The sequence below is a fragment of the Mustela nigripes genome, chromosome 6, assembly GCF_022355385.1.
Source record: "Mustela nigripes isolate SB6536 chromosome 6, MUSNIG.SB6536, whole genome shotgun sequence".
NCBI lineage: Eukaryota > Metazoa > Chordata > Mammalia > Carnivora > Mustelidae > Mustela > Mustela nigripes.
This window is the reverse complement of record NC_081562.1, coordinates 8,026,547-8,052,607: the sequence shown is the minus strand read 5'-3', so window position 1 is coordinate 8,052,607 and position 26,061 is coordinate 8,026,547. Positions and strand designations below refer to the sequence as shown.

The window sequence follows — 26,061 nt, the reverse complement described above, 5'->3', positions numbered from 1 at the left end:
TTCCCCTCAGTTCTCCACAACCAGAGATAGCTCATTTCCTCCACTGTCAGCAACGCCTGCCTCCTTCACAGTTTCTGGGTCCCTCCGGAAGAAACCTCCTCTGTGGCGTCAATGAGGAGGACGCTGGTGACGATCTAGCTGGTGGCTGTGTGACATCTGTTCACCAGGCAGGATAGAGAGGTGGCATGGTTTTGTAGGAGGGTACATGGTTGGAGTTTATTTGGAAAACTGTGTGTGGGTCTCTTATTTTCTTCTGTATAATGAATGTAGAGGTACCTACTTCAAAATGTGTTACAAGGATTGAATGATGACGGGATTTTAAAACTTCTAGTTTATTCCCTTTAATGTAAAAATAGGAATTGCTCCATTCAGCATGAAATTCTCATTTAAACCTGGCCCTACATATCTGTTAAACTGAAGGAAAACATTCTTTTTATTAAGATTTATTTATTAGAGAGTGCATGCACACACGCAAGTGGCGGCGAGGGGCAGAGGGCGTGACTCCTCAAGCAGACTCCCCAGTGAGCATGGAGCCCCACGCAGGGCTCAGTCCCATGACCCTGACATCATGACCTGAGCCAAAATCAAGAGTCGGACACTTAACCACTGAGCCACCCGGGTACCAGGAAGACATTCTGTTTTCAGTATTATCCTTATGCAGAACAGACAAGCTTAGGATGGCCAACCTGTTAGGGAAGTTGATTCTGCCATCTGGCTGTCAGTGGTTCTTGTCTGGAAGCAGCACAGAGCAGCTCTCCTATTAGGCAGCAAGGCCTCCCTGATGAGCAGTTAGTCCAAATGTGGCATGGTTGGGTTGTGTCTGAGGCAGGAGGAGAGGTTGGTCACGACCTGAGCTGTGCCCATATGAGCTACAAGATGACTCTTTTGCTCCCAGATTTGCAAATGTGACTTTAAAGAGAACAGGGATTTTGTCACCTGCCCACTATGAACATATATGCTCAAGTTAAGGGTCCATAGGGTGATGTTTTCCCAAAGCTCCCTTTGATTTTTCTTTTTTGCTTCTTTGTCAGTCATCTGATACTTCTGGTCTACCAGAATTCTGTGGCAGAGGGTGTGCAGAAGGTGAGGCACTGCTATGGGCCAGAGCAGCAGCAGCCTCCTGAAAAATGGAAGGAGAAGACATTTCTTGAGGTCTGGATCTGGAGAAACATAGTTTCAAACCTGGAAGGCAGCTTGTCCCAAAATATTTCAGCTACCCTCGTTTCTTTCACAGAGTCCAAGCCTTTATTCCCTACTTGGGAATAAAAGCCTTAATATTCAGAAAAGGCTGAGGAAACTGCTCCAGAAACTACATTTCTGTTGAAGCTCAGGTAATAATAGATTCTTTCTAGATCTACTAGGAGCAGGTTACAAATGAGAAGTTAGAGAGTTAGAGGACACCTCAAATTGATGTTTTTTTTCTTTTTTAAAATTGAGATATAATTTACATGCTATAAAATTCACCATTTTATTTATTTATTTATTTTAAAGATCTTATTTATTTATTTGACAGAGATCACAAGTAGGCAGAGAGGCAGGTAGAGAGAGCGAAAGGGAAACAGGCTCCCTGCTGAGCAGAGAGCCCGATGCGGGACTCGATCCCAGGACCCTGAGATCATGACCCAAGCCGAAGGCAGCGCCTTAACCCACTGAGCCACCCAGGTGTCCCCACCATTTTTATTTAAAGTGTGCAATTGAGTGGTTCTCGTATTTCATACTGTTATGCAACTATCACCAGCATCCCATTCTAGAACATTTTTCATCACTCCCCAAATGGAAACCCTGTTAGTGGTCATTCTGTCTCCCCCAACCCTTGGTAGCCACTGGCCTACATTCTACCATTGGATTTGCCTCTTTTGGGCATTTCACTTAAATAGAATCATACAGTCTTCACCCTCTTGTGAGTGGCCTCTTTCACTGGACGTAATGTTCTCAGGGTTCATTGGCAGAGCCGCATGTGTCAGTACTTCCCTCCTTTTTTCTTTTTTAAAGAGTTTATTTATTTGACAGAAACACAGCAAAAGAGGGAGGAGAAGCAGGCTTCCCTCTGAGCCCGGAGCCCAATGTGGGGCTTGATCCCAGGACTCTGAGCCAAAGGCAGATACTTAGCAACAGCCACCCAGGTGCCCCTGGTACTTTGCTCCTTTTTATGGCTAAATAATTTTCCACTGTATGTGTATGATCCAGACATTTTGTATATCCATTCATCAATTGGCTTGTTTCTCCTTTTTGATTATGATGAATAATGCTGCTGTGAACATCCATGTCCAAGTTTCTGGGTGGTTGGACATGCTTTCATTTCTCTTGGGTGAGTGACTACAGGAGTGGAAGTACTGGGGCATGTGGGAACTCCGTGTTTACCTTTTTGACAGACAGCCAGACTGTTCTCAGCAGCAGCTTCTTCATTTTCCATCTCACGCAGCATCTGCAGTGTAAGTGTTCTGCTCTCTCCATGTCCTCGTCCACACTTACGGTCTTCCTGGTCACAGTCTTCCTAGCGGGTGTGAAATGGCACCTCACTGAGGTTTCAGTTTGCATTTCCCTGATGAATGATCTTTTTACCTGTTCATTGGCCATTTACATCTCTTTGGAGAAAAGTGTATGTGGAACTTTCACCCATTTTGTCTTTTTATTGTCGAGTCCTCATTTTTTGAGAGGACAAAAAAGGCACAGAGGCAGGAATTTCAGTGGTAATAGGAGAGATCTGGATTAGATCACAGCCTCCTGGTTTCCCAGCTACAAGGTTAGCGGAGAATGTGGTAGAGCGAATGGTTTGGTGACAGGGAAAATGTCAGTGCTGGGCTGAAGTTGAGGTACCGACTCAGAAGCTAAGTTGTATTCTGCTAAATGGTTCCTCAAACATTCTAGCTCAGAAAACCTATTCATGGAGGTTTGGTTGTTTTGCCTTTGCTTTTGAAAAAGCATTTGCCTGAGCCTAGGGCATCGGGAAGCCTGTGTGTATAATTCTTTCCTTTAATAATGAACGGAGCAGGCACTCCTCTTGGCTCACACAGAGCTGGTAACATCGGTTTTGTAGCTTCTTCAGCGTGTTTCATGTATCCTGTCCTAGACGAAATGTTCAGAATAGGAGGTGTTTATTTCAAGTGTGACTTTTCCTTCTCACTGCCCCTTGGTCAGCAAAATCAGAGTAGTGGGTGGGAAGAACTCCCAGGAGAGCGGCTGCATTATAATGACTTTCCCCTCTGCTCTCCTACCAGGGCAGATATTTCTGGACCAGATGAAGCCCGAGGAATCTTCCAGCTGTAGAATAATAGGCCAGGAAGCCTTCTGATTGTGGATTTGCAGAAGACTTGCCCCACCTCTCCACACAATGTCAGGTGGGAGGCAGGCCCTGGGCTGGAAATGGGTGAGAGGCTGTCCAGGAGGAGGGGGGGGTCTCAACTGGGGCGCCATCCAGCGGAGTGGAAACAGGATGAGAGTGTAAGAAAGGAGGTCCTCGTACCGGGCGGCAGAGTCACCACAACTTTTCATGGCTCAGATCTCCAGGTTCTCCGAATGCCTCCCTCCAGCCTGCAAATCCTCACACTTGGGGGGAGAAGAAGCAAGGAGATGAAATTTGGTTATGTTTTGTAACATGCTCCTTTTTTTCTTTTCCAGAAAGTTGCTTATTTTTAGGTGTCTTCCCCTCCCCCATCCATCCCACTTTCAATGGAGTGGTCCCTTTTCTGCTGAGGCCCTTGTTGGGGGTTAGTGGGGGATGTCCCACCTTGAATTTTCCCCCTGAATGCCCTGCATTTGCTCAATTTCCTATTCCTGATCCTCCTTGATTTTAGGAAACCACATACCTTCTGCCAGTGGCCCCTTCTCAGCCCTGACTCCGAGCATGTGGCCCCAGGAGATCTTGGCCAAGTATACGCAGGTACAGCTCTGTGCCCAGGCTGTGGCTTTAGGCTTCCTGGGAGGGTAGGGGGTAGCCACCCCACTGTGTTCACTTGGGCTCAGAAGCGACCATCAGAGATGGCATCTTAGCTCCATGTCTTCTGGGAATTAGTCATTAGGTTGGAGGAAAAGTATTAGGCACCGTGTGCTCATTATATTATTGAGACACAGAAATGCATAAAATCTCCTCTTTCTTACCTTGATCTTATTATCTTTGACCTCTGAGGATAGCAAGGAAAATGCTGGGCCAGTCTGAGGAGGTGGCGGCCCCTGCAGCTGAGTGATGACCCAGAGGCTTCAAGGAAGGTGTAGCCTTTGATCTGAGTCTTGAAAGCTGGTGGGATTTCAGCAGGCATCAGTGTGGGGGGCACCTTCCAGAATCTGTGGTCCCGGACTGGTGGCCACACAACTGACTCTTCCTAATCCTGCTTCTAGAAGGAAGAGTCAGTGGAACAGCCAGAGTTCTGCTACGATGAGTTCGGTTTCCGCATGGACAAGGAAGGTAAGATGGAACCCCTGGTCTGTAATCCTGCTGCTCTCCGTGGGGAGGACTCTGGTGACTCTGCCTCGTGCCGCTGCGACCTGGGCTCTGGGGGTCTCATCTGCTCCTAAACTGACCTAACAGTATCCCCCTCAGAGCAGCTCTAAATGTATGGAAGCCTCCGAATTTAGGTAAATTTTATTGATCTACCGAATTAGGTAAATTTTATTGATCTTCATAGGACAATAATAGCAATAGTTATATTGTAGTGAAGTTGAAAAATACAGAAAAGAATAAAGATTAAAACAAATTAACCCATTATCCCATAACCTAAAGATAACTGCAGACATTTCACTTTGTTCCTTTCTTGGCTCTGTGTGTGTGTGTGTGTGTGTGTGTGTGTGCGCGCATGTGCACGCACGCAGGTGCGTGTGTACTTCTCATAACATGTTATCTACATGTCTTTCTACAGCTCTTCTGTCTCTTAATGTTATTTACCATGAGCATCTCTTCTGTCAGTTAAGACCTCTTTAAAAGCTTAGTTTTCAGTGGCTGCATAATATGCCATTACAATGCATTGATCATAATGTTTTGTAACCACTCTGCTCTGAGTGGGCCTCCAGGCCATTTCCGTTGTTTTCTACTCTAAATACACCTGCTGGTTTCCACACGGGCTGTCAGGAAGGCTGCCTGCCAGAACCCGGGACAGCCCGTCACCGGGATACAACTATGACTAGAAGATTCCAGTGGGCTGAAACTGGTCCTCTTCAGGTCATGCATATTCCAATTCTGACAGAAGTTTTCCTTAATCTTTGGTTTGCAGGCGGGTACTTGGAAGTTAAAAAGCTGGGCCTGTGAGAAACACAGGGAACTCTCTGGCATAATGGAAATATTCTCTATCTTGATGGGGACGACATTTAGACATTTATTTACTGATACTCACCAGAGCGTACAGTTAAAATTTGTGCATTTTACTGCACGTAAATTCACTGAAGGTGAAGTTTGGCGAAGTTGAGGCTGAGGGCGTGGCTTTCGGACAAGTGAGGACGTGGGAGGCTAACGGGCTCTGAGGCCGCCTGGTGGGCCCCGGAGCTCTGGGCCGTACTTCGGGGACTGCCTGCGGGTTGCCCGCTCTGCCCTGCTGTATCCCCCGTGCCTCGAACAAACCTTAAAGTGGTCTTGGTCTTCTGGAATTCCCGGGCAGTGAACAGATACATGCCGGCAGCAAGGGCCGTGACGAAACCGGGAGCTGTGCAGAAGTGGGGGTGGCTCGTGCGCGAAGGGATAGAAGGGGAGGCCTCTCCCGGGAGACACTGGCCGGAGACTAGGACGGAGCGCGGCGGGGAGCACAGCTGGGGGAGGAGAATAACCCAGGCCCAGGCCCTGGGGTGGGAGTGGGTTTGGCGAGGCACAGCTGGAGCCCGGGCAGCGAGGGGAGAGCCGGTGGCGGCGGGAGGGCCGGGCTGAGAGCACGCGGTGGTGGATCGTGCGGCCTCTCGTCCGGGAGCCGGGAACGCCGGGCTGTGTCTGAGCGCGAGCGCTTCCTGCCGGCCGAACGCCTTCGGGGCACGGGTGCCAACGAGGGTGAGAAGGCTGGACGGTGACCCCGGTGGAAGCCGATGGCTTCGTCAGGGGCTGTAGTGGGAGGTGGGAAGAGCAGTGAGACCTGGGCCGGCCAGGTTTGGGGCCGAAACTCAGGAGCTTGCGTTCGCTCGTTGGTCTGCCTGTGGGACGTGCGGCTGGAGCCAGGGGACGCTGTCGGAAACGTGGCTCTGGATCTCAGTGGGGAGACCTGGGCACTGGACGCCAAGGCCACAGCCCGCCCCTGCTCACCGCTGCCTCTCCCGGCTCTTTCCTGGCAGATGGCGCGGACCCCAGTCCCAGCAAGCTGCCGGGGGCAGCTCTGTTGGAGGACCCCCAGCAGAGGCTGCGGTGGCAGGCCCACCTGGAGTTCACCCACAACCACGACGTGGGGGACCTCACCTGGGACAAGATCGCCGTGTCTCTGCCCCGCTCGGAGAAGCTTCGCTGCCTGGTGCTGGCCGGCATCCCACACAGCATGAGGCCGCAGGTGAAGCAGGGAGGGACCGCCGACGGGGAAGCGGGGTGGTGGGGGGGGGGGGGGGGCGCAGACGTCCCGCGGAAGCTCATGGAAGCTCATGCCGCCTCCCGCTGCAGCTGTGGATGCGGCTCTCTGGGGCCCTGCAGAAGAAGCGGAGCTCCGAGCTGTCCTACCGAGAGATGGTGAAGAACAGCTCCAATGACGAGACCATTGCTGCCAAACAGGTGAGGCTGGGCCAGCACCAGGGGACCCTCAGAAAGAACTTTCTGGTCAGAAACTGTGTGGGCCTGCAGGAAGGCGGTGAGCTGCCTGGGGTTATCGGAACCTGCCCTGGTCGGTCTCTTGTGGGGGTGGCCCGGGAGAGCAGGCAGCTGCTGCCCTCACAGGGCTCCCTTCCACTCACACGTGTCTGGAACACGCCTGCACTTTCTGGGTCCTCTGTAGGCAGCAGGGACAATTGTCAAAAAGACCAGCCCTGGGTGTACATGAGGATCACCTGGACATTTAAAATACCCATTTCCAGGCCTCATTCCAGAGATCATAAATTCTGTAGCTCTGGTTTGAGGCCCAGGGAGCTGGAATTTTCTTTTCCTAAGTGACCCCTGGTGAATCTGGTGGCATCTGCTACACACTAGCCGAGCTCTAATCCTGAAGACAGGTCAGCTCGGACCCAGAGTTTAGGAATCCTCATTCCTGGGTGAAAGGCCTGCCTGGGGTTTGTTCAGCTTCTCTCACAGGGGTGCCTTAGATGTCTCCAGCATGGAGGGCGGTGTGCGCCTCCAGGCGTGCAGCTGCGTCTCACAGGGGCTCTTTGTGGGTGGGCCGCTGGCAGATTGAGAAGGACCTGCTCCGCACCATGCCCAGCAACGCCTGCTTCGCCAACGTGAGCAGCATTGGGGTGCCTCGCCTGCGCAGGGTTCTCCGAGCCCTGGCCTGGCTCTACCCAGAGATCGGCTACTGCCAGGGCACCGGCATGGTGAGCACAGCCCAGAAGGGCCAGGGCTGTTCGCCAGGCCCCTGCAGGTGAACAGTGCCATCCAGGGCAGTAGGATGGGTAGTGGGGCTAGGGGCTGAAACCCCACAGCGGGCTGGGGCTGCCACATGTGTTGGTTCCACCCGAGAAGAGCACGCATCTGGGATGTGACCTCCGGGGCGGGGGCGGGGACCTCTTCTAGTTCACATGGAGACCTGGGTACAAGCCCCTTGTCCTCCTGCTCTGGCCAGGTGGCTGCCTGCCTCCTTCTGTTCCTGGAGGAGGAGGACGCTTTCTGGATGATGTGTGCCATCACCGAGGACCTGCTCCCTGCGTCCTACTTCAGCACCACTCTGCTGGGCGTCCAGACCGACCAGCGGGTCCTGCGCCATCTCATCGTGCAGTACCTGCCCCGCTTGGACAAGCTGCTCCAGGAGCACGACATTGGTGAGGGGCCAGTACCCACCCTCTTCTTTGGAGTCAGGGGTCCTGTGACTGTGGCTCAGATGCTGCAGATCTGAGGCCTCCGGACCCGGCCGGCAGGGGACCGGGTAGCTGGCTGTGTTGGGAGGAAGAAAGGAGCTCACCTGACAAGGGCCAGGCCCTGAACACAGCAGCACACGGAGTCTTTGTGGTGCTCTTGTGCTCTGATGTTCCCCGACAGCCTGTCGCCCCTCCTCTTGGAGCAGGCAAGGCCACTTGCTGCTTTTTGGGAGCAACTCTCCCCTTTCTCCCCAGCTTGTGGACCTGGGGAATGCCCCCCACTTCAGGCTGCCCCATGCTGGCTGTCCCTGGTTCCAGCCACGGAGGACACAGAGGCTTTGGTCTGTGTCCACAGAGCTGTCCCTGATCACACTGCACTGGTTCCTCACGGCCTTCGCCAGCGTGGTGCACATCAGGGTGCTGCTGCGCCTCTGGGACCTGTTTTTCTACGAGGGCTCCCTGGTGCTCTTCCAGACCACGCTGGGCATGCTGCGGCTCAAGGTGCTGCCGGAGCCCTGTCCTGCCTGGGGCCCCTCCTCTGGGGGGCTGCCCTGGGGTTTCGCCTTCAGCATCATGTGGCCTGACCACTGGCCCCTCCTGGGAGGCCCACGATGTGGTGGGGTCGGTCCCCCAGGGCCCGGAAGTCCTTGTGTCAGCTTGGTTATCCAGGAAGGTCACTGGGGCCACTTGCAGGCCTGGCATCTGGCAGTGACGGTCCCTCCCCTCCTCCTTCCCTTGCATGGCCCAGGAAGAGGAGCTGATCCAGTCGGAGAACTCGGCCTCCATCTTCAACACACTGTCAGACATACCTTCACAGATTGAGGACGCGGAGCTGCTGCTGGGGGAGGCCATGCGGCTGGCCGGCTCCCTCACGGATGTGGCCGTGGAGACGCAGCGTCGCAAGCACCTGGCTTACCTCATTGCAGATCAGGGCCAGCTCCTGGGGACCACTGCCACCACCAACCTCTCGCAGGTAGGCCCATGAGGGAGGAGTCCCCACCTCACCCACAGGGTGGGGGTCCCTGAGGAAGCCCTGAGAGAGGCTGCGGGGAACCCACCAGCCTTTCCTGCTCTGCTGCCCCCTCCCTAGCCCGGCCCCTAGGGGCCCGGCCAGACCACAGCTGTGCCAGGACCCGCTGCCTGGGCCTTCTGTGCATCTCCGCTGTGACCTGCCCTGTGTGGGCGTAGGACACACCTGGCTATGAACTGACCACATTTCTGATGCTTGGAGCTGGCCGTGGCCATTTCAGATGAGGTGGCGTGCGACCCTGGCCCCGGGAGGAGCTCTGCTAGTTCCCTCCAGTGCTGGGGCACCCGCTGCCCCACCCAGCTACCCCCGACTGCTCCCACCCTGCAGGTTGTGCGTCGCAGGACCCAGCGGAGGAAGTCCGGCATCACCTCCCTGCTCTTCGGTGAGAACTGCTGCGGGAGCTGAACCCAGTGGCTCCTTCCCTCCCAGGGACCAGAGTGCTCCCCACCCCAGTCGGGATGGGAGCGCAGACTGGGGACATCTGTCCTCAGACCCCTGCATGGACCCACAGCTCACTTGGGGCTGTAGGGGGAGGCTGGCGGGGGCCACGGCTGCCATAGTTCTCTGGGGCTTCCAGGGGAGGACGACCTGGAGGCACTCAAGGCCAAGAACATCAAGCAGACGGAACTGGTAGCTGACCTCCGGGAAGCCATCCTGCGCGTCGCACGCCATTTCCAGTGCACAGACCCCAAAAACTGTAGTGTGGTGAGTTGTGGGCTCCACGTGGGGGCTCTGGCTCCCCAGCCTCATTCTAAGGTGCCAAGGCCCCGGCAAGGAGGCACCTCCCCCTTAGCAGGTCTCTCTGCCACTCGGGCAGGAGCTGAGCCCGGACTACAGCATGGAGAGCCACCAGCGGGACCACGAAAACTATGTGGCATGCTCACGCGGCCACCGGCGCCGGGCCAAGGCCCTGCTGGACTTCGAGCGACACGATGACGACGAGCTGGGCTTCCGCAAGAATGACATCATCACGGTGTGTGGGGCGTGGGGAGCAGGAGCCCCTGGGCTGTCCCCCGCCCCCGGCTGAGGGTGCAGCTCTATGGCTGCGGGCCCCGGGCCTGGGCAACCAAAGCTCTGCTTCCTCCTCTTCTCCGCCGGCCGAACATGCAGATCATCTCTCAAAAGGACGAGCACTGCTGGGTCGGGGAGCTGAACGGCCTGAGAGGTGAGGCCTCCGTGTGCAGGACGGGCGGGCTGGGCAGGGACCCCGCCAGCCGGGCCGCCCTCCCCGCCGCCTCTGGCCCCAGCAGGAGCTGCCCTCTCTCGGCCGGCCAGCCTGCCCTTAGGCCCTTATGCCACGGGAGGTGTGGGGACGCCGGCCGGCTGCTTCTCACGGGGACTTGCTTCTCCCACAGGCTGGTTTCCAGCCAAGTTTGTGGAAGTCCTGGATGAACGGAGTAAAGAGGTGAGGGTGCACGAGGCTTGGCTGCCCGTGGGAGCTGCTGCTGCCTGACCTTGGCACGTGCTGTCTTGGGACAGTGGCTGTGGGGATGGGGAGGGGGTGGCTGGCGCCTCTCAGACCCTGTCCCCCACCGTCAGTACTCCATCGCGGGGGATGATGCTGTGACAGAAGGCGTCACAGACCTTGTCCGAGGGACCCTGTGCCCAGCTCTCAAGGCCCTGTTTGAACATGGGCTGAAGAAGCCGTCCCTGCTCGGGGGCGCCTGCCACCCATGGCTGTTTATTGAGGAGGTCAGTCGACGGCGGGACCCCATCCCCCACCATCCTTCTCCTCGAGCCCCCGGGCCCTCTAGAGCTGGCGGGGGTGGCAGGATGCTCTCAGCTGGACCTTGTGGCTTGGACCCAGTGCCTTCCCTGGTGTCCCTGACACTCACCTTGCCCCCCAGGCAGCAGGCCGGGAGGTAGAGAGAGACTTTGACTCGGTGTATTCACGCCTGGTGCTGTGTAAGACGTACAGGTAATGGGCCCCGTCCCCTACCCCGCGGCCCCCTGGCGGTCCCCGTGCGCGGAGGGCACAGCCCGGGCCACGCATCCTAGGGCAGCGCCGGCAGCTGCAATCCCTCCCTCAGGTTGGATGAAGATGGCAAAGTCCTGACCCCGGAGGAGCTGCTCTACCGGGTAAGCGGGGTGCTGGGTGGGACCGGCCGTCTGGGTTGGCAGCTGGAGCCCCCCGAGTGACAGCCGTGCCCTCTCAGGCTGTGCAGTCTGTGAACGTGACCCATGATGCCGCACACGCACAAATGGACGTCAAGCTCCGGTCCCTTATCTGCGTGGGGCTCAAGTGAGTATCTCTGCCCACTGTGAGCCAGTGACGGTCCAGTCCGACGAGCGGCAGCCTGGGCTGTGGCTCTGGGGGGCAGCCGTGAGCTGGGCCTCGGGCCCAGGACCTGGAAAGACAAGGCAGCAAGGGTGACTCCCAAAGGCCTTTCTCTAGTGCTCCGCCGGCCGCTGTTCTGTGGGCCGGGGAAGCCACTCACAGGTTTTGTGCCCGGAGAGGGGGGCGCCTGCCTGAAGGGAGCTTGGGCATTTGAGGCCCAGACCCAGGCCAGCGTGAGTGCTTCCTGCGTGTGGCTCCCTGCGGAGCGGGGACGGCCTCCAGGAGACTGAGCTCAGAATGTGGCTGTGGGGCATCACTCCTGGCCCGACCAGCAGGGCTGAGGTCCCAGTGTACAGCAGGTGGCGGCCGAGTGTCAGAGGGAAGAGCTGGGACAGGACCGAGGGGCACGTGGGTGGGGGGATGTGGGGGGGCCGTGGGGACAGCGGCCCGAGAGTCTTCCAGAGGACCGGAGCTGGAGCCACCCCCTCTGCAGAGACCTGGCTGAGAGGGAAGGTGCGGTCCGTTGAGGTGGTCGCAGAGGGGAGGGAAGGGCTGGGGGGGCGGGGCGGCCCACTCTTGCCCCCTGTCCCCAGCGAGCAGGTGTTGCACCTGTGGCTGGAGGTGCTGTGCTCCAGCCTGCCGACCGTGGAGAAGTGGTACCAGCCCTGGTCCTTCCTGCGCAGCCCCGGCTGGGTCCAGATCAAGTGCGAGCTCCGGTGAGTGCCCTGCCAGGGCCGCGGGAGCCCCTGCCCCGTGCTCCGGGGTGGGGCTGGTGGGGGCAGAGCTGACCTGAGCGCCACCGACAGCCTCCCCGCTCCCTTCCTCCAGCGTCCTCTGCTGCTTCGCCTTCAGCCTCTCCCAGGACTGGGAGCTTCCTGTGAAGAGAGAGGTGTGTGCGCTTGGGGTTGCTTCTCGGCCCCCCTTAGCCGGCTGTCCCCCTGTGGGGTCTGCCTGGGGCGGGGCAGGCCAGGCGTCTGTGGCCGATCACCCCAGACCCTAGGTAGGCGGCCGAGGCAGGGCCTAGGGGGGACCCCGAGTGCCGGCATCCTATGGTCCCCGAGCCCCTCTGGCCTCCGCCCCCTCGGGTTCCCTCGCTGTGGGCTCCCGCACCCCTGCCGCGTACGCAGAGGCTGTCCCTGTGTGCAGGAGGAGAAGCAGCCACTGAAGGAGGGTGTTCAGGACATGCTGGTGAAGCACCACCTCTTCAGCTGGGACATAGACGGGTGATGAGCTTCCTCCCGTGGCCTCGTCAGGCCCGGGCTTCCCCCACCCCGTTGGCTCCCGAGCAGCCCCTTCCTCAAGCAAGAAGAGAACAGCGCGGTCCTGGCCGGCCTTGGGCCTGCTTGGGGATGGGGTCCAAGGCGGCCCGGGCCCACTCCAGGCTGTGGGGGTGAAGGGGAGGCGACCCTGGAGCTCTGGCCAGGCACCGCGGCATGGTGAGCGGGGACCCCACCTGGAACACGCCGAGTGTCCCCAGAGGCCAGGGGTGGCAGGAGCAGAAGGTGGGGTTGAGCGGGCTCCTTGCAGCGCCTAGGGGAGTGCTCGGACCGGGTCTTTGTAGAGACCCCGGCCCCAGTTTCAGAGTTTGTGCCAACCAGAAACCGTGTGAGGAGGTGGACAGCCATCTCGGTTTTGTCCGCTTTTGCTCAGGAAGGGGATGGGGTGGCTCAGGGCTCCTTGATCTCTCTGGTTTGTCAATAAAGTATGTCCTTGGGAAAGCATCTCCCGTCTTCTGTCCAGCTAGGGCCAAAGAGCTGTGTGTCCCAGGTTCTGTCCTTCCTGGAATGGTCTAAAAAGCCTAGGACCCAGCCACACCACCCGCCTTGTCTGTGGATTGAACAAAAATGGACCCAAATCAGTGTTTTTAAATTTTATTTTAAAAAGTCCACACAGCTTCCCAACCTCTGTCCCGGGGCTCCATCCCTAATCCCGTTAATGACAGTGACCGGCCAGAAGGGAGGCTGGGCCCTAGGGCAAGAGGAGGCCACAGCTTAAGGGCCGCCGCCCCTCCGATCCCAGGGCCACGGTGGCTGCAGTGAGGCAGCGGGACGGAATGTGGGTGGGTGGCCAGGAAGCACCTCTGCCCTCGTGGCACTAGTACGGAGCAGGACACGGGCCGTGGCAGGGTGTCTGCATGTCAAACACGCGTGACGGGGCTGAGGTAAGCTGCGTCCAACGCGAGGAGCGGTGGTCTCCAGGCCCTTCTGTATGGGGCACAGGACGGGAGGGAGCGCCAAGCCCCCTCCAGCCCCCAGGACAGACGGACATGAATGGATGGCGATGGGGGGGGTAGCGCGATATGTACACCTGCACAGGAACCGCCCGCCACCAGCCGCTACGGGCTACACTACACCAAGACACTAAAATGGCAAGGGGCTCCCCTCCCAGGAAGCCTGGGACCCTGGGGTTGGCATCACGGGGAACGGGGAGGTAGAGGCCCAGCTAGTTTCTCCCTCACAGGGAAGAGGGGAGAGAAGGAAGGAGACCCACCCCGGGCCTCACGTGCCCCAGCACACGGCGGCCAGACTGCACCTCCGGCCTCACAGGAGGTCGGCGGAATGGCCCTGGCCTGTCCCGGCCGCCACCAGAGCTGGTCGCGGGCGGCGTCCCTCCCTGCTGAGCCTGAGCCAGGCGGCGGCTGGACCTGCTCCAAGCCTCCCGGGGAGGGGAAAGCAGGGCTCGTGATCGTCGGGACTCGTGACCACGCAGAGGCGGGATCGGGCCGAGGGAGTGGGGCTCCCAGGAGTTCCCGAGGCTCCCCAACTCCAGCCCCTCCCGGCCCGGCTCCACAGCCCGAGAGCTACAAGCAGGAATCCCAGTGGAGCTGCAAGTCGTGACCGTCAAGGAAGTCCGTGGAGAAGAGGCTGGGCGCGGTGGTGCCGAGCGGGGCCAGGCTGAGCACGGGGCCGCCCGAAGACAGCTCCAGCCAGTCCATGCTGTCCAGGTGGCCGTCGGCCAGGTCCAGGCCCACACCGCTGGGCTCAGGGGCAAAGTGCAATTCCGAGGTGTCCATGGGAGAGGGGGGGTGGTCCAGGATGGCAGAGCTGCTCAGCATCTGGCTGTGGAGGTCGTCGATGAGGGAGAGGGGCTCAGGCCCCTCGTGCCCACCGGTCAGCAGGGGCAGCCCCGTGCTGCTCTCCAGGAAGTCCTCCAGGCGCCCAGGGAGGGCGGGTGAGCCCGAGGGAGGAGGCGGCGCCGTCTGGGGGAGCTCGGCAGAGGGTGGGGACGGTGTGGCCAGGGGCGACCCACAGGTTGAGGGGGGCTTCTCTTTCCCTGATAGGGAGGGTGGTGGCTCCTTGAAATCTGCTGAGATTTCTGGCAAACGAGAAAGTGAATGAGTGTCAGGAACCAGGCCGGAATAGGACCAGGGGCTGGCCCTACTTCACATCACATACAAAAAGCGAACTCCAAATGGGTCAAAGATCTAAATTCAGGAGCTGAAACTATGAAACTCTTAGAGGAAAACGGGGAAATCTTCATTGGATTTGGTAATGATTTCTTGGTTACGACATCAAAACACAACAACAAAAACATTAATTGGACCATACAAAAATTTCTAAGTTTTATGCACCAAAGGATGCCATCAAGAGCAAAGACAGCCCGCGGAGAGGGAGGAAATGTCTGCACACCACGGATCTGGTGGTTCATGCCCAGACTACAGGGCTACAACTCAACAACAAAACCAAACAGGAAAAGGACGCCACCATTTCTCCAAAGATCTGCAAGCCCCTAAGGCCAGAAGAAGCTCCACCTTGTTAGTCATTAGGGAAATGCAAATCAAACCCACAAACAAGGAGACACCACCCCACACCCAGTAGGGCGGCTTTTTTAGCCAACGGTAATAATAGTTACTGATAACAGTATCGGTAATCGTGCCTGTGAGGATGTAGAGAGATGTGAGCCCTTGCCCACGGCTGGTGTGAACAACACGTGTGAACAACACGGCGCAGCCGCCACGGACGTGCAGGGGCTCCCAGCAGCTGCGAGTGTGCAGCGTTCACAGCAGTGTTAGGTGCAACAGCCCAAGGGAAAACCCGAGTGTCCCTCGTGGGGGATCTCATGAGACCATAAAAAGGCAGGAAACTCTGACACCTGCCACAACACGGAGGAACCTGAAGCATGCTGTGCTCTGTGAAGCAAGCCAGAAACCAAAGGACACCACGGGATTCCACTGAGCAGGTGGATTCCGAGCAGGAAGTTCGACAGATTCCCTGGGGCTGGGGAGGGGAGGCGGGGCGCTCCGGCCTATCAGGACCCAAGTGTCAGTCCAGGATGATGGAAACGTTGCACTGACAGATGGTGGTGATGGCTGTACGACACTGGATGTATTTAATGCTACTGAATTCTGCATTTTAAAATTATTAAAATGGCAAATTTTCTGTGTATTTAACCACAATAAAAAAAAAGTAACACAGAAGCAAACCAGGCTTGCTCCCTCCCTGGCCCTCTGGGGCCTGTCCTGCCTCCCGCTCTCCTCCCAACCCAGCCGGAGACGCCTGCCCATCTCACCAAGCCGGTCTCCCCACGCTCAGTCTCCCCAGATGCCCACGCAAATGCCTTCTCAGGGCCTTGGTGCCACCTCTCTGGCCAGTTCCGTGTTCCTTAGGGGGCGGGCAGCACCCCCAGCTCCCTTTCTCTGCTCTGTCTTCAGGGCTGGCGCTCCAGGCCCGGCGTGCTGGCCTGCTCTCTCTCTGCTTCTGGCGTCACCTTTTTTCGCCCAAGAAGCCTGAGCCCTCGCAGTTTGGGTTCCTGTCTGGACACCGGGAACTCCCCAAGTCTGCTCCCAGGCCTCTCTCCCCGGCTCGAGACTAGCCTTTGGGACTGCCCACGAGCACCGCCGGCCCAGCAGCCTCAGTGCCCACCTGCGCTTGTTAGAAATGGGCCTTTGGGGGCGCCTGGGTGGCTCAGTGGGTTAAGCCGCTACCTTCGGCTCAGGTCATGATCCCAGGGTCCTGGGATCGAGTCCTGCATCGGGCTCTCTGCTCAGCAGGGAGCCTGCTTCCCTCTCTCTCTCTGTGCCTGCCTTTCTGTCTACTTGTAATCTCTGTCTGTCAAATAAACAAATAAAAAATCTTTAAAAAAAAAGAAAGAAAGAAAGAAAGAAATGGGCCTTGGGTCCCACTGCAGACTCTAGAATCCGAGGAGCCTCCGTAAGGTCAGAATCAACTCTTCAACTCTGTGGGATTTCTTTTTTGAGATAAAACTCACCACTTTACTTATTTAAAAATCTTTAAAAAATAAACAACCCCTACACCCTACAAGGGGTTCGAACTCAGAATCCTAATCTCAAGAGTCGCATGTTCCACGGACGAGGCCAGCCAGGTGCCCATAAAGTTCACCATTCTGAAGCGCGCAGTTGCACGCCTGAGCTCTCGCTTAATCCGTACCGTCTTGCGAACCCTGTCCCTACGGCCTGCAGCGGGGCACTCAGAGAACTTGCACACGCGCTCTGGCTCCTTGGCCGCTGCCACCTGTGAACTCCCCCAGCTCCTACCAGACGCCGAGCCCCCGCACCTGCACGAAGGGACCCCCTCCGTCAGCACGCCAACAGGCCGGCTCCTTGGTCCCTTTGCAGGAAACCCTGTGCAGAGAGCTCTCCAGGCTTGCTGGCTCCTACAGCCCCAGGCCCTTACCCACGGTCCCACGGCAGCAGGATGAGGTCACTTCTCCCCCTGGCTACCCCTTGACAGCCCCGGACTTTAGGACTTCACGGTCTCGAGGGCACCCTCCCACTCTGTCCACTGCGGAGCGTCATCTGCTTGTGCCCTGGGACCATGCCTCATCCTCCCCAATCTCACCCAATCTCATGGCTCCAAATGTCACTCTAGATGCCAACAACTGCCCCGCTTGCCTTCATGTGACGCCCCTGCTTGGCGGTCTCAGGACACATCAGCCCGAGGCTGCACGCCCTGGAGCGCCCTGGAGCGCCCAGTGCACGCCCTGGAGCAGCCGCATCCAGGCAATTCAGGCTGAGCCCTTGGTGACCTCCATGGCTGCCTTCCTGTTGTCTGGCCACATCACACGCCTGGTCCAGAAGGAAACTGATGGGCTCTCTGAGGTACACCGAGACTCAGGTCTTTCTCCGCCTCCCGCTACGGCTGGCCCAGGCCCCCTGGATCCCCAGAGCTGCCTCCTGGCTCCTCCCCTTCCGCCTGAACAACCCGCGACTTCTCTCCCTCCTGTGCCCGTGCCACTCCGCCAGCATTCCTGGCCCCCCAGGGGCCCCCCAGGGAGCTCGACGAGGTCAACCCAAATGCCCCGCACACCTAAGACCTCCCCTCTCCCTTCCCAGCTTTCTGTAGTTACTCCTCACACACGGTATAAGCTACTTGTCTACTACGCATTTCCTCACACAACTGTGCAAAGGCAAACACCTGTTTTGCACATCGTTAACCCCCAGGCTGCGGGCACAGGGCCCACCACGCAGGGGCTGCTGGGTAGAGCAATCCCTGCCGGGGAGCCGTACCCCGACCCCTTTTGTCCAAGCCCTGGAGACGGTGTACGTCTCAGCTGCTGCTACGTCCAAAGGACAAGACCCGTGGGCCCCTGACGCGTTCCGTGACGGAACAGAAAGCAACCCATCGAGCAGCCAGGGCTGAAAGCAAGCCACGGGGCGAGCAGGAGGTTGGCTGGGGAGTCGGCGCAGGGGGTCCGGGCTTCACCTCCGCTCTGAATAAGAATGTCAAACAGGTCGTCCATCTGCTGGCTGGAGGAACCGTTCTCCTGTAGAGCAGAGGGGGAAGAAAGATGAAAATCTAGAACAGGAGGCCCCCAGCCAGGCTCAGAGCAGAGCCCCTCACTTCCATCCTAGAGCTGAGAGCCGGACCCGCAGAGCCCACCGGCGGGCTTGTGAGGCTCCCAGAGCTCGCTCCTCGGTCGGGCCAGGCTCTGGCCCACCTGCCCGTAATGCCCCCTCCACCTGCCCGGCCTGGCAAGGCCTCCTCTGCCCCCGTTTTCCAGCTGGCTTGGTGGGGGTAGGGGGATTGGGGAAGCCCAGCCCAGCAGCCTAGGTGAACGCCCACCCTGGCCAGGCCTCAGTCTACCTTCTTCACCTGCTGTCTGGGCTGCTGGCTCACGGCTTCCTCATAGCCGGGCGGCTCCTTCTTCAGCAGTAAAGCAGAGGTCCCAAAGAGGGGCTGTGATGGCTGCTCTAGGTCCATTTGGGCGGGTGGGCCAGGGGCTGGAGAACCAGGCTGGGGCGAGGGCTGGACGGGAGAACGGGCAGAGAACCGGTGGTTCGGATGAGGGAAGCAGGCCCGGGGCCCAGCACATTCCAGGGAAGCACGGCGGGAGGCGCCCAGCTTCTGGGCCAAGACAACCTGCTGCGGCACTGGCTTTTAGGAAGCTTCCATGGAAGCCACTGAGGAAGAAGGGATCCGGGCTGGGGGAGGCCCTGCCGACCGCCGACGCTGTAGAGGACAGGGCCGGCATGTGGCTGCCTGGGTTTGGTACAAGGCACAGGGGACAGGGAGGGGTGCTGGGTCCACTGTCCCCTCCCCTCCCTTCCTGCTGGAGGCTGCTCAAGGGCCATGGTCTCCCATCCTGAGGTGCCCAGTTCCTGTCACAGTCCACTGTCTCCTCCTCCAGCCCCGAGCTCTGCAGGGCCGAGAGGCCACACGAAGCCTAAAGCAGCCTCACCCCTGGCCCAGGCTGGGCAGAGGGCCTGGGCTGTGAGGGCGGCAGCAGCAGGGAGTCAACTGCCAATGACGCTGGGCTGGGGACAGCTGGCCTCTCTCCGCCCCCATGGGGCCTGGCCCACCCCCACGGCGCGAAGGCAGGCCTGGGTGGCGGCTGCCGGGGCCGGGGCCGGGGCCGGGGTGGGGGGGGGGCCCTCCGCCGGGGCCCAGAGATGGGCAGACCCCGATGGCTCCGCTTCACCAGCGCAGGGCCTCTGGCGGCTCCCTCCATCCTCCCGACTCTTGCCCCGTCCCCTGGTCGCACGCGCACGCAGATGGCGAGCGCTCCCTCCGGAGGACTGAGTGGAAGGGGACGGAAGCGAGCACAACCTGCCCAACCACGGGGCGGCCCGGTTGACGGGGCTGTCACCCTCAGCGTCCTCACGCTCCCCTGCGGCCGCTGCCCCCCCCCCCCCACACCCAGGTACCTGCTGGGGGCTCCCTCTGGCCAGGCCGGGGCTGTCCGCGTTCTTATTGGTCACGGTGAGGACAAGGTGGGTCCCTGCGGAGTCAGTGACGAGGGTGGGAGGCGGGACCCCCTTGATGAGGCCGGGGCCCTGGGGGCCCAGAAGCAGCTGCGGAGCAGGGGCTGGCTCGGGCTCCGGCGGCGCGGCTTCTTGCTTCACTACCACAGCCGGGGGCGCCGGGGGACAAGTGTCTGCGTGGTGGGCAGCGGGGCTGAAGGGGTGAACGGGCCCCGGGGGCTGCCGGCTCAGCTGGCAGCTGGAGAAGCTGTTCTCCTGCTTGACGGGGGCGCCCCGCGGGCTGGGGGCCGGGGCGGGCTGCTGGGCCCGCTTCTCCTGCTCCAGCTGCAGCCGCAGCCACTCCACGAGCTGCTGCTTCTGGCGCAGCATGCGCGTCAGCTCCTCGATCTGCTTGTCCTTCTCCTGCAGCATCTGGTCCTTGTCCCGGCCCTCGAGCTCGGCCCGCACCCCGGGGCTCAGGCAGCAGGAGCCGGCCCGGGGACTCTCCTCCTTCACCAGGATCTGCAGCGGCGAGGCCTGCAGGGTGAGCTGGGTCAGCGGCGAGGTCACCATCTCGCCGAAGGCATCCCCGGGCGTGGAGTTCTCGTCGCCGGTGCTGAGCAGGGAGCGCTCCGAGGGGGTGGGAGACACGGGGGGCGTGGAGCCCGTGCTGCCGAACTTCACCACGCCGTTGCCGGTCACCGTGGCCACCACCACCTCGGCCGGGGCCAGGCCTGTGGCCACCAGGGCAGGCCCCGTGCTTAGGCGGGCAGCCGGGAAAGCGACCACTACCTCCCCAGCCTTGGGCAGGATGGAGGGGGTGGCAGGGCCCTTGGGGGCTCCCGGGGCAGGGCCGACTTGCTCCTGGTATGCACGCAGACGCTCGATCAGGTCCGTCTTGGTGCCTGAGACGGGCAGTGACCTCAGCTTTAGCTCCTGCTTCAGCTCTGCCACCTGCAAGGGGCGAGAGTCAGGAGGGCAGGGCGACGGGGACAACTGGGTCTAGGCAGGAGGGCAGCCCCAGGGGGTGGGACATGTGCACCCTGAGCCCGGCCTCCTCCCTCTCCCGGTCCTCACCACAGGAGGGGCCTGCCTGGAATGCCTGCCCCCCGTACCCCACCCTGCTCTGGGCATGACATAGCCTCAGCTGTCCCCAGCCCCAGCACGACAACTGGTGCTCGAGTACTTAAATACTTAATTGAATCAACCGGATTTTATGGATGAGAAACCCAAGCTCGCAAAAGTCAAAGAATTTCAGGACCCCCGCTAGCGAGCAGTGGAGCCGGACGTTAGCCCCGGTCTGATGGGCTCTGAAGCCGCATCCGGCCACCCGCACAGGGGCTGTGCCTTGCTGGGGTCGGAGCCTGACTCAGCGGGGCTCCGTCTGCTCCGGAGCACAAACACTCCCGCGAGAACTTGCTCTGTTCCACCTTCTGCCTGGAGCAGAAAAAACAGGCCACGCGCCGGACATGACCCACCCTCCAAGGCCACAGGACCTGAGCAGGGTCCGTGCCCCAAGAATGGGCCATTCTTTTCCCGAGGAGATGCAGCAGATTCAGTGGGCGTTAGTGGACGAAGTGGAAATGGAAAAGTTTGGGGAGCCGAAGCGGACAGCCCCAAGCGGGACTCCTGACCACCAACAGCCAAGCTCTGCGACCTCAGGCAAGCCCCTCAGCCCTCAACACTCCGCTTGCTCGCCCTTCAGCAGGGGCGACACTCCTGTGTCTATGCTGCACAGCAGACACCAAGGAAGACAAGCCGTACAGACGAGGTCGGGGGGCCCCAAGGCCCGAGGCGCTGGCTGCGCGGTTGATGGTACTGACCACCATGACAAGGCAGGCGTCGTGGAGGACGGGGCCAGGCAAGCCACGGAGCAGGCTCCAGCGGCCTCTGCTGGAGGAGGCCAGAGTCCGGAGCTCGGCTCTGCCTTCCATGGCCGTGGGCCTGGCGCCGGCCGCTCTCCCTACGGACGAACACTAGGCCGGGCCCCGTGGAGATGAGGCTGCCGGCGGCCCCCGCGGGAAGGGGATGCGGGAAGGGGGTGCCCATCTACCTTCATGTCATCCAGGTTGGCGGGCAGGGCTCCCGGCTTGCCGCTCAGCGAGGTGCTGTTCTGCCGCGCCAGCCCGCCGGGCCCTGGAGCACCTGAGCTGGAGCCGCTACTGGGGGCGGAGAGGCTGCGTATTGGGGGGGCCCCGGCGCTTCCAGGGGCCTCGCCGGCGGGCCTGCAAAGGAAAGGCAGGTGTGAGCCCCGGCCGGCAGCACTCTCGGGGAAGAGAGGGGTGCGGGGCAGGCGGATTCAGACCAAAGGGCCCTTAAAGATCTGGGGTTCACCCGCCCGGGCCTGGCACCGGCCGCTCAGGGCGCCTCCGGGCGGGCGCGGCAGGGGCGCGTACTTGGGCGGTGCGGGCAGGATGGTCTGGTAGTTGTAGTGCTGCTGCTGTTGCTGGTTGAGGATCTGCAGCTGCAGGAAGAGCTGCTGCTGCTGCAGGATCCGTGCGTAGGACGAGTCCATGGGGGGCGCCCCCTTGTCCTGCTTCTGGTCCGGGGGGATGTACTGGTGGTACTTGAGCTTCTTCACCTTTGGCTTCAGCTCCTTGGCTTTCTTGCTGCGCTGCGACTTCTCGCTGGCAGACTTGGGTTGGCTTTGCTGGGGACACAGGAGACGGGGGCGGGGGGCGCCATCAGGGGGCAGTGAGGGGCTTCTCAGAAGGCCCCGACCTCTGCCCAGCTTGGTGCCACTCTCCGCTCCCGGGGGGCTCCTCCAGCAGCAGCGGCCTCGTCAGCGCCCACGGGCGTGCCAGGGACGGGGGGTGCGCAGCTGACGGGGGTTGGGGGGGCACCGTGCGCAGCCCCACTGACTTAAAAGAGGCTCTAGCCCGGAGAGAAAAATCGAGCAAATGCCACTGTCATCATGGCCTGGAGCAAAGCGTGGACAGGATGAGGCAGCAGCAGCCGACTGGCGGGATCCTGCCCTCCGCAGTGGCAGCTCAGGGCCCTGGGGGGGCCGCGCCGCAGAGGCCAAGGCGTTACCCAGAACAGAGGAAGGGACCACGATCTAGTCACACCAGTCTCTCAAACACGCAGTGCTCAAAGCAGGGCACCAGTTGTGTGACAAGGAGCAGAGCTGAGGAAGGATTCTGGGGGCAAACACTCGGACCTCGGTGGCCAACCATGAACACACCAGAGAGGCCGAGAGGGGCCGTGATGAAGGACGGCCTGGGCACCGGGACCCCAGCGCGGCTCACGGCCTCCTCTGGGACGGGGGAGCTACAAAACCTGAAGTTTCCTGCCAGCAGCAGGGCCTCAGGGCCTCACAGAGATGGTGCAAACAGGGAAGGCCTGGGGGTGGGGGTGCCACCCAGACGGGCACCAGGGAGCCCCACAAACACAGAGGCAGCAGCCCGAGGCCCCCGGGAGGCTTGGCTCCAGCAAGGGAAGGGGAGCCAGGATGGCTCCCAGGCTTCGAGCAGCCACAGAAGAGGCGCACGGCTGGCTGGAGACCCTCAGCCAGGCTAGGGTCTGTGTCGGGGGCCAAGTCCCAGAGACCCTGGAGGCAGGCGGCGGGGGGCGGGGGGCCCTGGGCACTGGGCCTTGGTGCTGCTGCACTTAATTCACCTCAGTGCCTGACACAGTGTCCCCCCTACGAAGGTGGCCTCTCACGGGCTGGTGGTGAGCCCTGCCCCTCAGACGTGTTCTCTTAGACCTTGGAGGAGAATAAGAAATGCCCAGGGGCACCCGGCTGGCTCCGTCCCATCTTGGAGTTCAAAGTTCAAGCTCCACATTGGGTGCAGAGATTCCCCAAAATAAAATCTTTCGAAAAACAAAATGCCCGAAGTGGCCTTCCTGTGACCTCAGGCCCATCATGTCCCTTCTTGGTTGCGTCCCTCACAGAGCAGACTACGACTGCCACCCGGGGTCGGTGGACCAGAGGCGGTGGACCGGGGGTGGTTTCACGGGGGACAGTGGAGCAAGAGCCAGGAGGGCCCATCCAGATCCAGGCCCGCCACGCCCAGTAAGCAGTGGCGTGTGACAGCCGCAGAGAGAAGAGAAACTCCCACTTCCCTCAGTGACCTTCGCCAGTCCCCGACCCAGGGGGGACACATGCACCCCACTCCCTGCAGCTGTCCCCTGCACTGGGACAAAGTCACAGCAGGGCCTGGAAGGGCCCTGAAAGGGGAGGGAGGGCAGTCGGCTGGAGACCTGTACCTTAATGAGCGTCGGGGTGGCCTTGGCCGCAGGGGCTGCGGTTCCGTTGGGGAGGCTGGCAGGCAGAGGCGGCTGCTCTGCCAGGAAAAGTGTTTCTCCAGATTCCGGACCCAATGGGAGTTGAGACACAACCTGACAGAGGAGGAGGTGGCGTGGCCCCATCAGGCAGGATGGGGCCGCAGGTGTCTCCCCAGCACCGGCACTGCTGGCAGGGAAGCGGGGGGAGCAGGTGGTGCAAATGGTGGGCAAAGACCAGGGGAGGTGAGAGGAGCAGCCCGGGGAGGGGGGCAGGGCAGAGGCAACGGGAACATGGAGACACAGAGGGCAGGGAACAGGTCACTGAACTGTTCGAAGGAGAAGTGAGCAGGTCTGGGTGGTGCAGGCACAGGCCAGGGAGCCTCAGGGATCTCACTGGGAGGCAGCCCCAGGCAGGCGGGCTGACTAAGGCACAGGGCCCACTGCCAACAGCTCCGGGACCCAACAGCCGAGGCAACACCCCGGAGTCCCCGCCCCACCTGGCCCAGGTGAGACCTCGCTCTGGGCAGCTCCAGCAAGTCTGGGCCCTCGGGGAGCAGGGAGAGCATCAGAGGGGCGAGCTCACCTGAGGAGGGGATACAGAGGTGGCACTGGGCAGTGGCTCGCTGGCTCGGGCTTCCAAGGGCGACGGCACGGAGCCCTGGGATTCATGGCTGGCAGGCTGCTCAGGGGATAAGGCGTCGCTGCTGTCCTCGTCGAAGGAAGAGCTGTCCGCTACTTTCGGGTAGTTCACCTGGCCCACTGAAAGCCAAAGCCGGCGTAAGACTCCTCCCCCAGCCAGGCCTGTCCCAGCAAGGTGCCTGCCCTGTCCGCCCCCACCTCCACTCCAGTGAGGCAGACAGGAGAAACCCCAGCAGCTGACCTGCTTGCTGGGTCCAAAAGAGCTCCAGGAAAGCTCCTCACGACCCAGAAACACAGGCAGGAGCGCTAGCTACCATGCTGTCCAAGTGCTACCTCGTCTTTGACTCTACACTGTGTCCCATCCTCAGAGTCAAGTTCCACGCTCCCTCCCTGTAGCCTGTAACCTCCACTATCTCATCTAGATGTTTCCCTGCTCTTAAAGGCACTTCATGTCCATCCTATGGTGGCACAAACTCTCCTCTTCCCTCAGAGGCTCGTGGACCCAGCAGCGAAGGCTCAAAGGGACCAACAGCCCGAGCGCCCGGCTCCTCTCCAGGCTGCCTCAACCCCCTGAAAAGCAGGGACAGGCTAAGGGCCTCCAGGAAAAGGTACGCCTCCCCGGAGAGGTGGAACAGGGTTACTGGACTAGAGGTGACTTCCTTTTAGTGGCCTGTGGCTCCTGGATATCGAAGGCCCAGCAGCGGCAGCCACCAGAAGGAAACCCATCCCGCTGGCTCCAAGTGCCCTGCCCTGCTGCACGGCCAGGGTCCTGGCTGAGGCCAGGCCAGGAGGGAGGAGCAGGACGGCCAGGGCCCTAGTGTGGACATCCCAGGTCACAAAAGGAAGGAAAGACAAGTGGGATATTTCAAAACATTACATCACTGCCACCCGCACGGCACTGCTGGGGTAAGAAGTTCTGCCTGGGGCCTGCTGTTCACACGGGAGGAGTGGAGGCGGGGGTCAAGGCCAAGGTTAGCTGTCTGAGGCGCCTGGGGAAATCCACAGCGGTGAGAAGACCGTGGATAGGGAACGAGAACAAACCAGGAACTCTCCCAGCAGACTCTTCCTCTCCAGAGCCACGACCCGAGGCTCCTCCCTCCCCTGGGACCAGGGAAGGACAAATCTGGGCTCGAACCTGCACTAGCCAGCAGTGGCAAGGGCGCCAGTCACACCCAGTGCCAGGGCTGGCTCCCACACTCCCTCCCCTCCGTCCTGTCAGGGGCCGCGCACGCAGCGCGTGGGGGGCATGGAGCGCCGTGACTGCCGTGTAGCCCAGGCCACTGACACATCTGGGTTCTCCCGGCATCTCGTCCTCCCAGCAAGATGTGCCACCGGAGGTGCCACCGGGCCCTTTATACACGGCTCCCAGCAGGGGTGGTGGAATCTGGGACAGCGGGGCTCCTCCTCTGGCCTCTCCCCAGAGCGCAGTCCAGCCGGAGGCAGCGGCCGGCCAGTGGCCCAGCAGAGTCCATCTGCCTCCCTACTATGACCAGCTTCAGGCCAGGGGCAGGCTGGGAGAGACAGGGTCCCTGCCCTCTGATTTTGGTCCAGTCCCCTCTGCTCAAGGGAGACACAGACTCTGTGGAGATGTTCAGGGCAGACTTTTTGGAGAAGGGGCCTTGACGCGAATCTCCAGATCAGCTGGGGTGGCCTGGAGGCACGGGCGGTGGCGTGCTGTGGGCGGCTGTGGGGACCGTGCGGGTAAGACAGCGGGAGGTCGGCCTCTGCGAAGCCCCCCTCCTGCCCCCATCTTTACCAGGGCTTAGGACCGCCTCGGCCCCCTCCCCTTCTCCTCCTCCTCCTCAGACCTGGCCGAGTCTCTCCCCTCCCAGGACCCATCTCCTCCTC

At 60.4% G+C, this 26,061-nt stretch overlaps 2 protein-coding genes across 9 annotated transcripts in view; one reads left to right on the top strand and one right to left on the bottom strand.

Moving 5' to 3' along the window:
• The window catches only part of SGSM3 (small G protein signaling modulator 3), a 46,202-nt gene extending 33,277 nt beyond the window's left edge, over positions 1-12,925 (top strand). For 2 of the 4 annotated variants that reach the window (XM_059401947.1, XM_059401946.1), the window contains exons 2-22: positions 3,219-3,338; positions 3,795-3,880; positions 4,336-4,402; positions 6,244-6,452; positions 6,560-6,667; positions 7,276-7,419; positions 7,668-7,863; positions 8,255-8,400; positions 8,648-8,872; positions 9,257-9,311; positions 9,507-9,634; positions 9,747-9,902; positions 10,040-10,094; positions 10,285-10,334; positions 10,469-10,621; positions 10,777-10,847; positions 10,960-11,008; positions 11,086-11,171; positions 11,801-11,923; positions 12,036-12,096; positions 12,354-12,925. In XM_059401947.1, coding sequence (XP_059257930.1) covers positions 3,332-3,338; positions 3,795-3,880; positions 4,336-4,402; positions 6,244-6,452; positions 6,560-6,667; positions 7,276-7,419; positions 7,668-7,863; positions 8,255-8,400; positions 8,648-8,872; positions 9,257-9,311; positions 9,507-9,634; positions 9,747-9,902; positions 10,040-10,094; positions 10,285-10,334; positions 10,469-10,621; positions 10,777-10,847; positions 10,960-11,008; positions 11,086-11,171; positions 11,801-11,923; positions 12,036-12,096; positions 12,354-12,434 — 2,256 coding nt within the window. In that variant the 5' untranslated portion in view covers positions 3,219-3,331 and the 3' untranslated portion in view covers positions 12,435-12,925. The remainder of the gene's footprint in view (positions 1-3,218; positions 3,339-3,794; positions 3,881-4,335; positions 4,403-6,243; positions 6,453-6,559; positions 6,668-7,275; positions 7,420-7,667; positions 7,864-8,254; positions 8,401-8,647; positions 8,873-9,256; positions 9,312-9,506; positions 9,635-9,746; positions 9,903-10,039; positions 10,095-10,284; positions 10,335-10,468; positions 10,622-10,776; positions 10,848-10,959; positions 11,009-11,085; positions 11,172-11,800; positions 11,924-12,035; positions 12,097-12,353) is intronic. The other 2 variants (XM_059401949.1, XM_059401948.1) reach the window with 1 other exon arrangement.
• A 100-nt stretch (positions 12,926-13,025) lies between these two features.
• Positions 13,026-26,061, bottom strand: part of MRTFA (myocardin related transcription factor A) — a 162,596-nt gene continuing 149,560 nt past the window's right edge. For 4 of the 5 annotated variants that reach the window (XM_059401941.1, XM_059401943.1, XM_059401944.1 and 1 more), the window contains 8 exons: positions 24,158-24,333; positions 23,557-23,688; positions 21,744-21,997; positions 21,401-21,572; positions 19,312-20,301; positions 18,251-18,412; positions 17,870-17,930; positions 13,026-14,522 (listed from right to left, as the gene is read on the bottom strand). In XM_059401941.1, coding sequence (XP_059257924.1) covers positions 14,008-14,522; positions 17,870-17,930; positions 18,251-18,412; positions 19,312-20,301; positions 21,401-21,572; positions 21,744-21,997; positions 23,557-23,688; positions 24,158-24,333 — 2,462 coding nt within the window. In that variant the 3' untranslated portion in view covers positions 13,026-14,007. The remainder of the gene's footprint in view (positions 14,523-17,869; positions 17,931-18,250; positions 18,413-19,311; positions 20,302-21,400; positions 21,573-21,743; positions 21,998-23,556; positions 23,689-24,157; positions 24,334-26,061) is intronic. The other variant, XM_059401942.1, reaches the window with a different exon arrangement.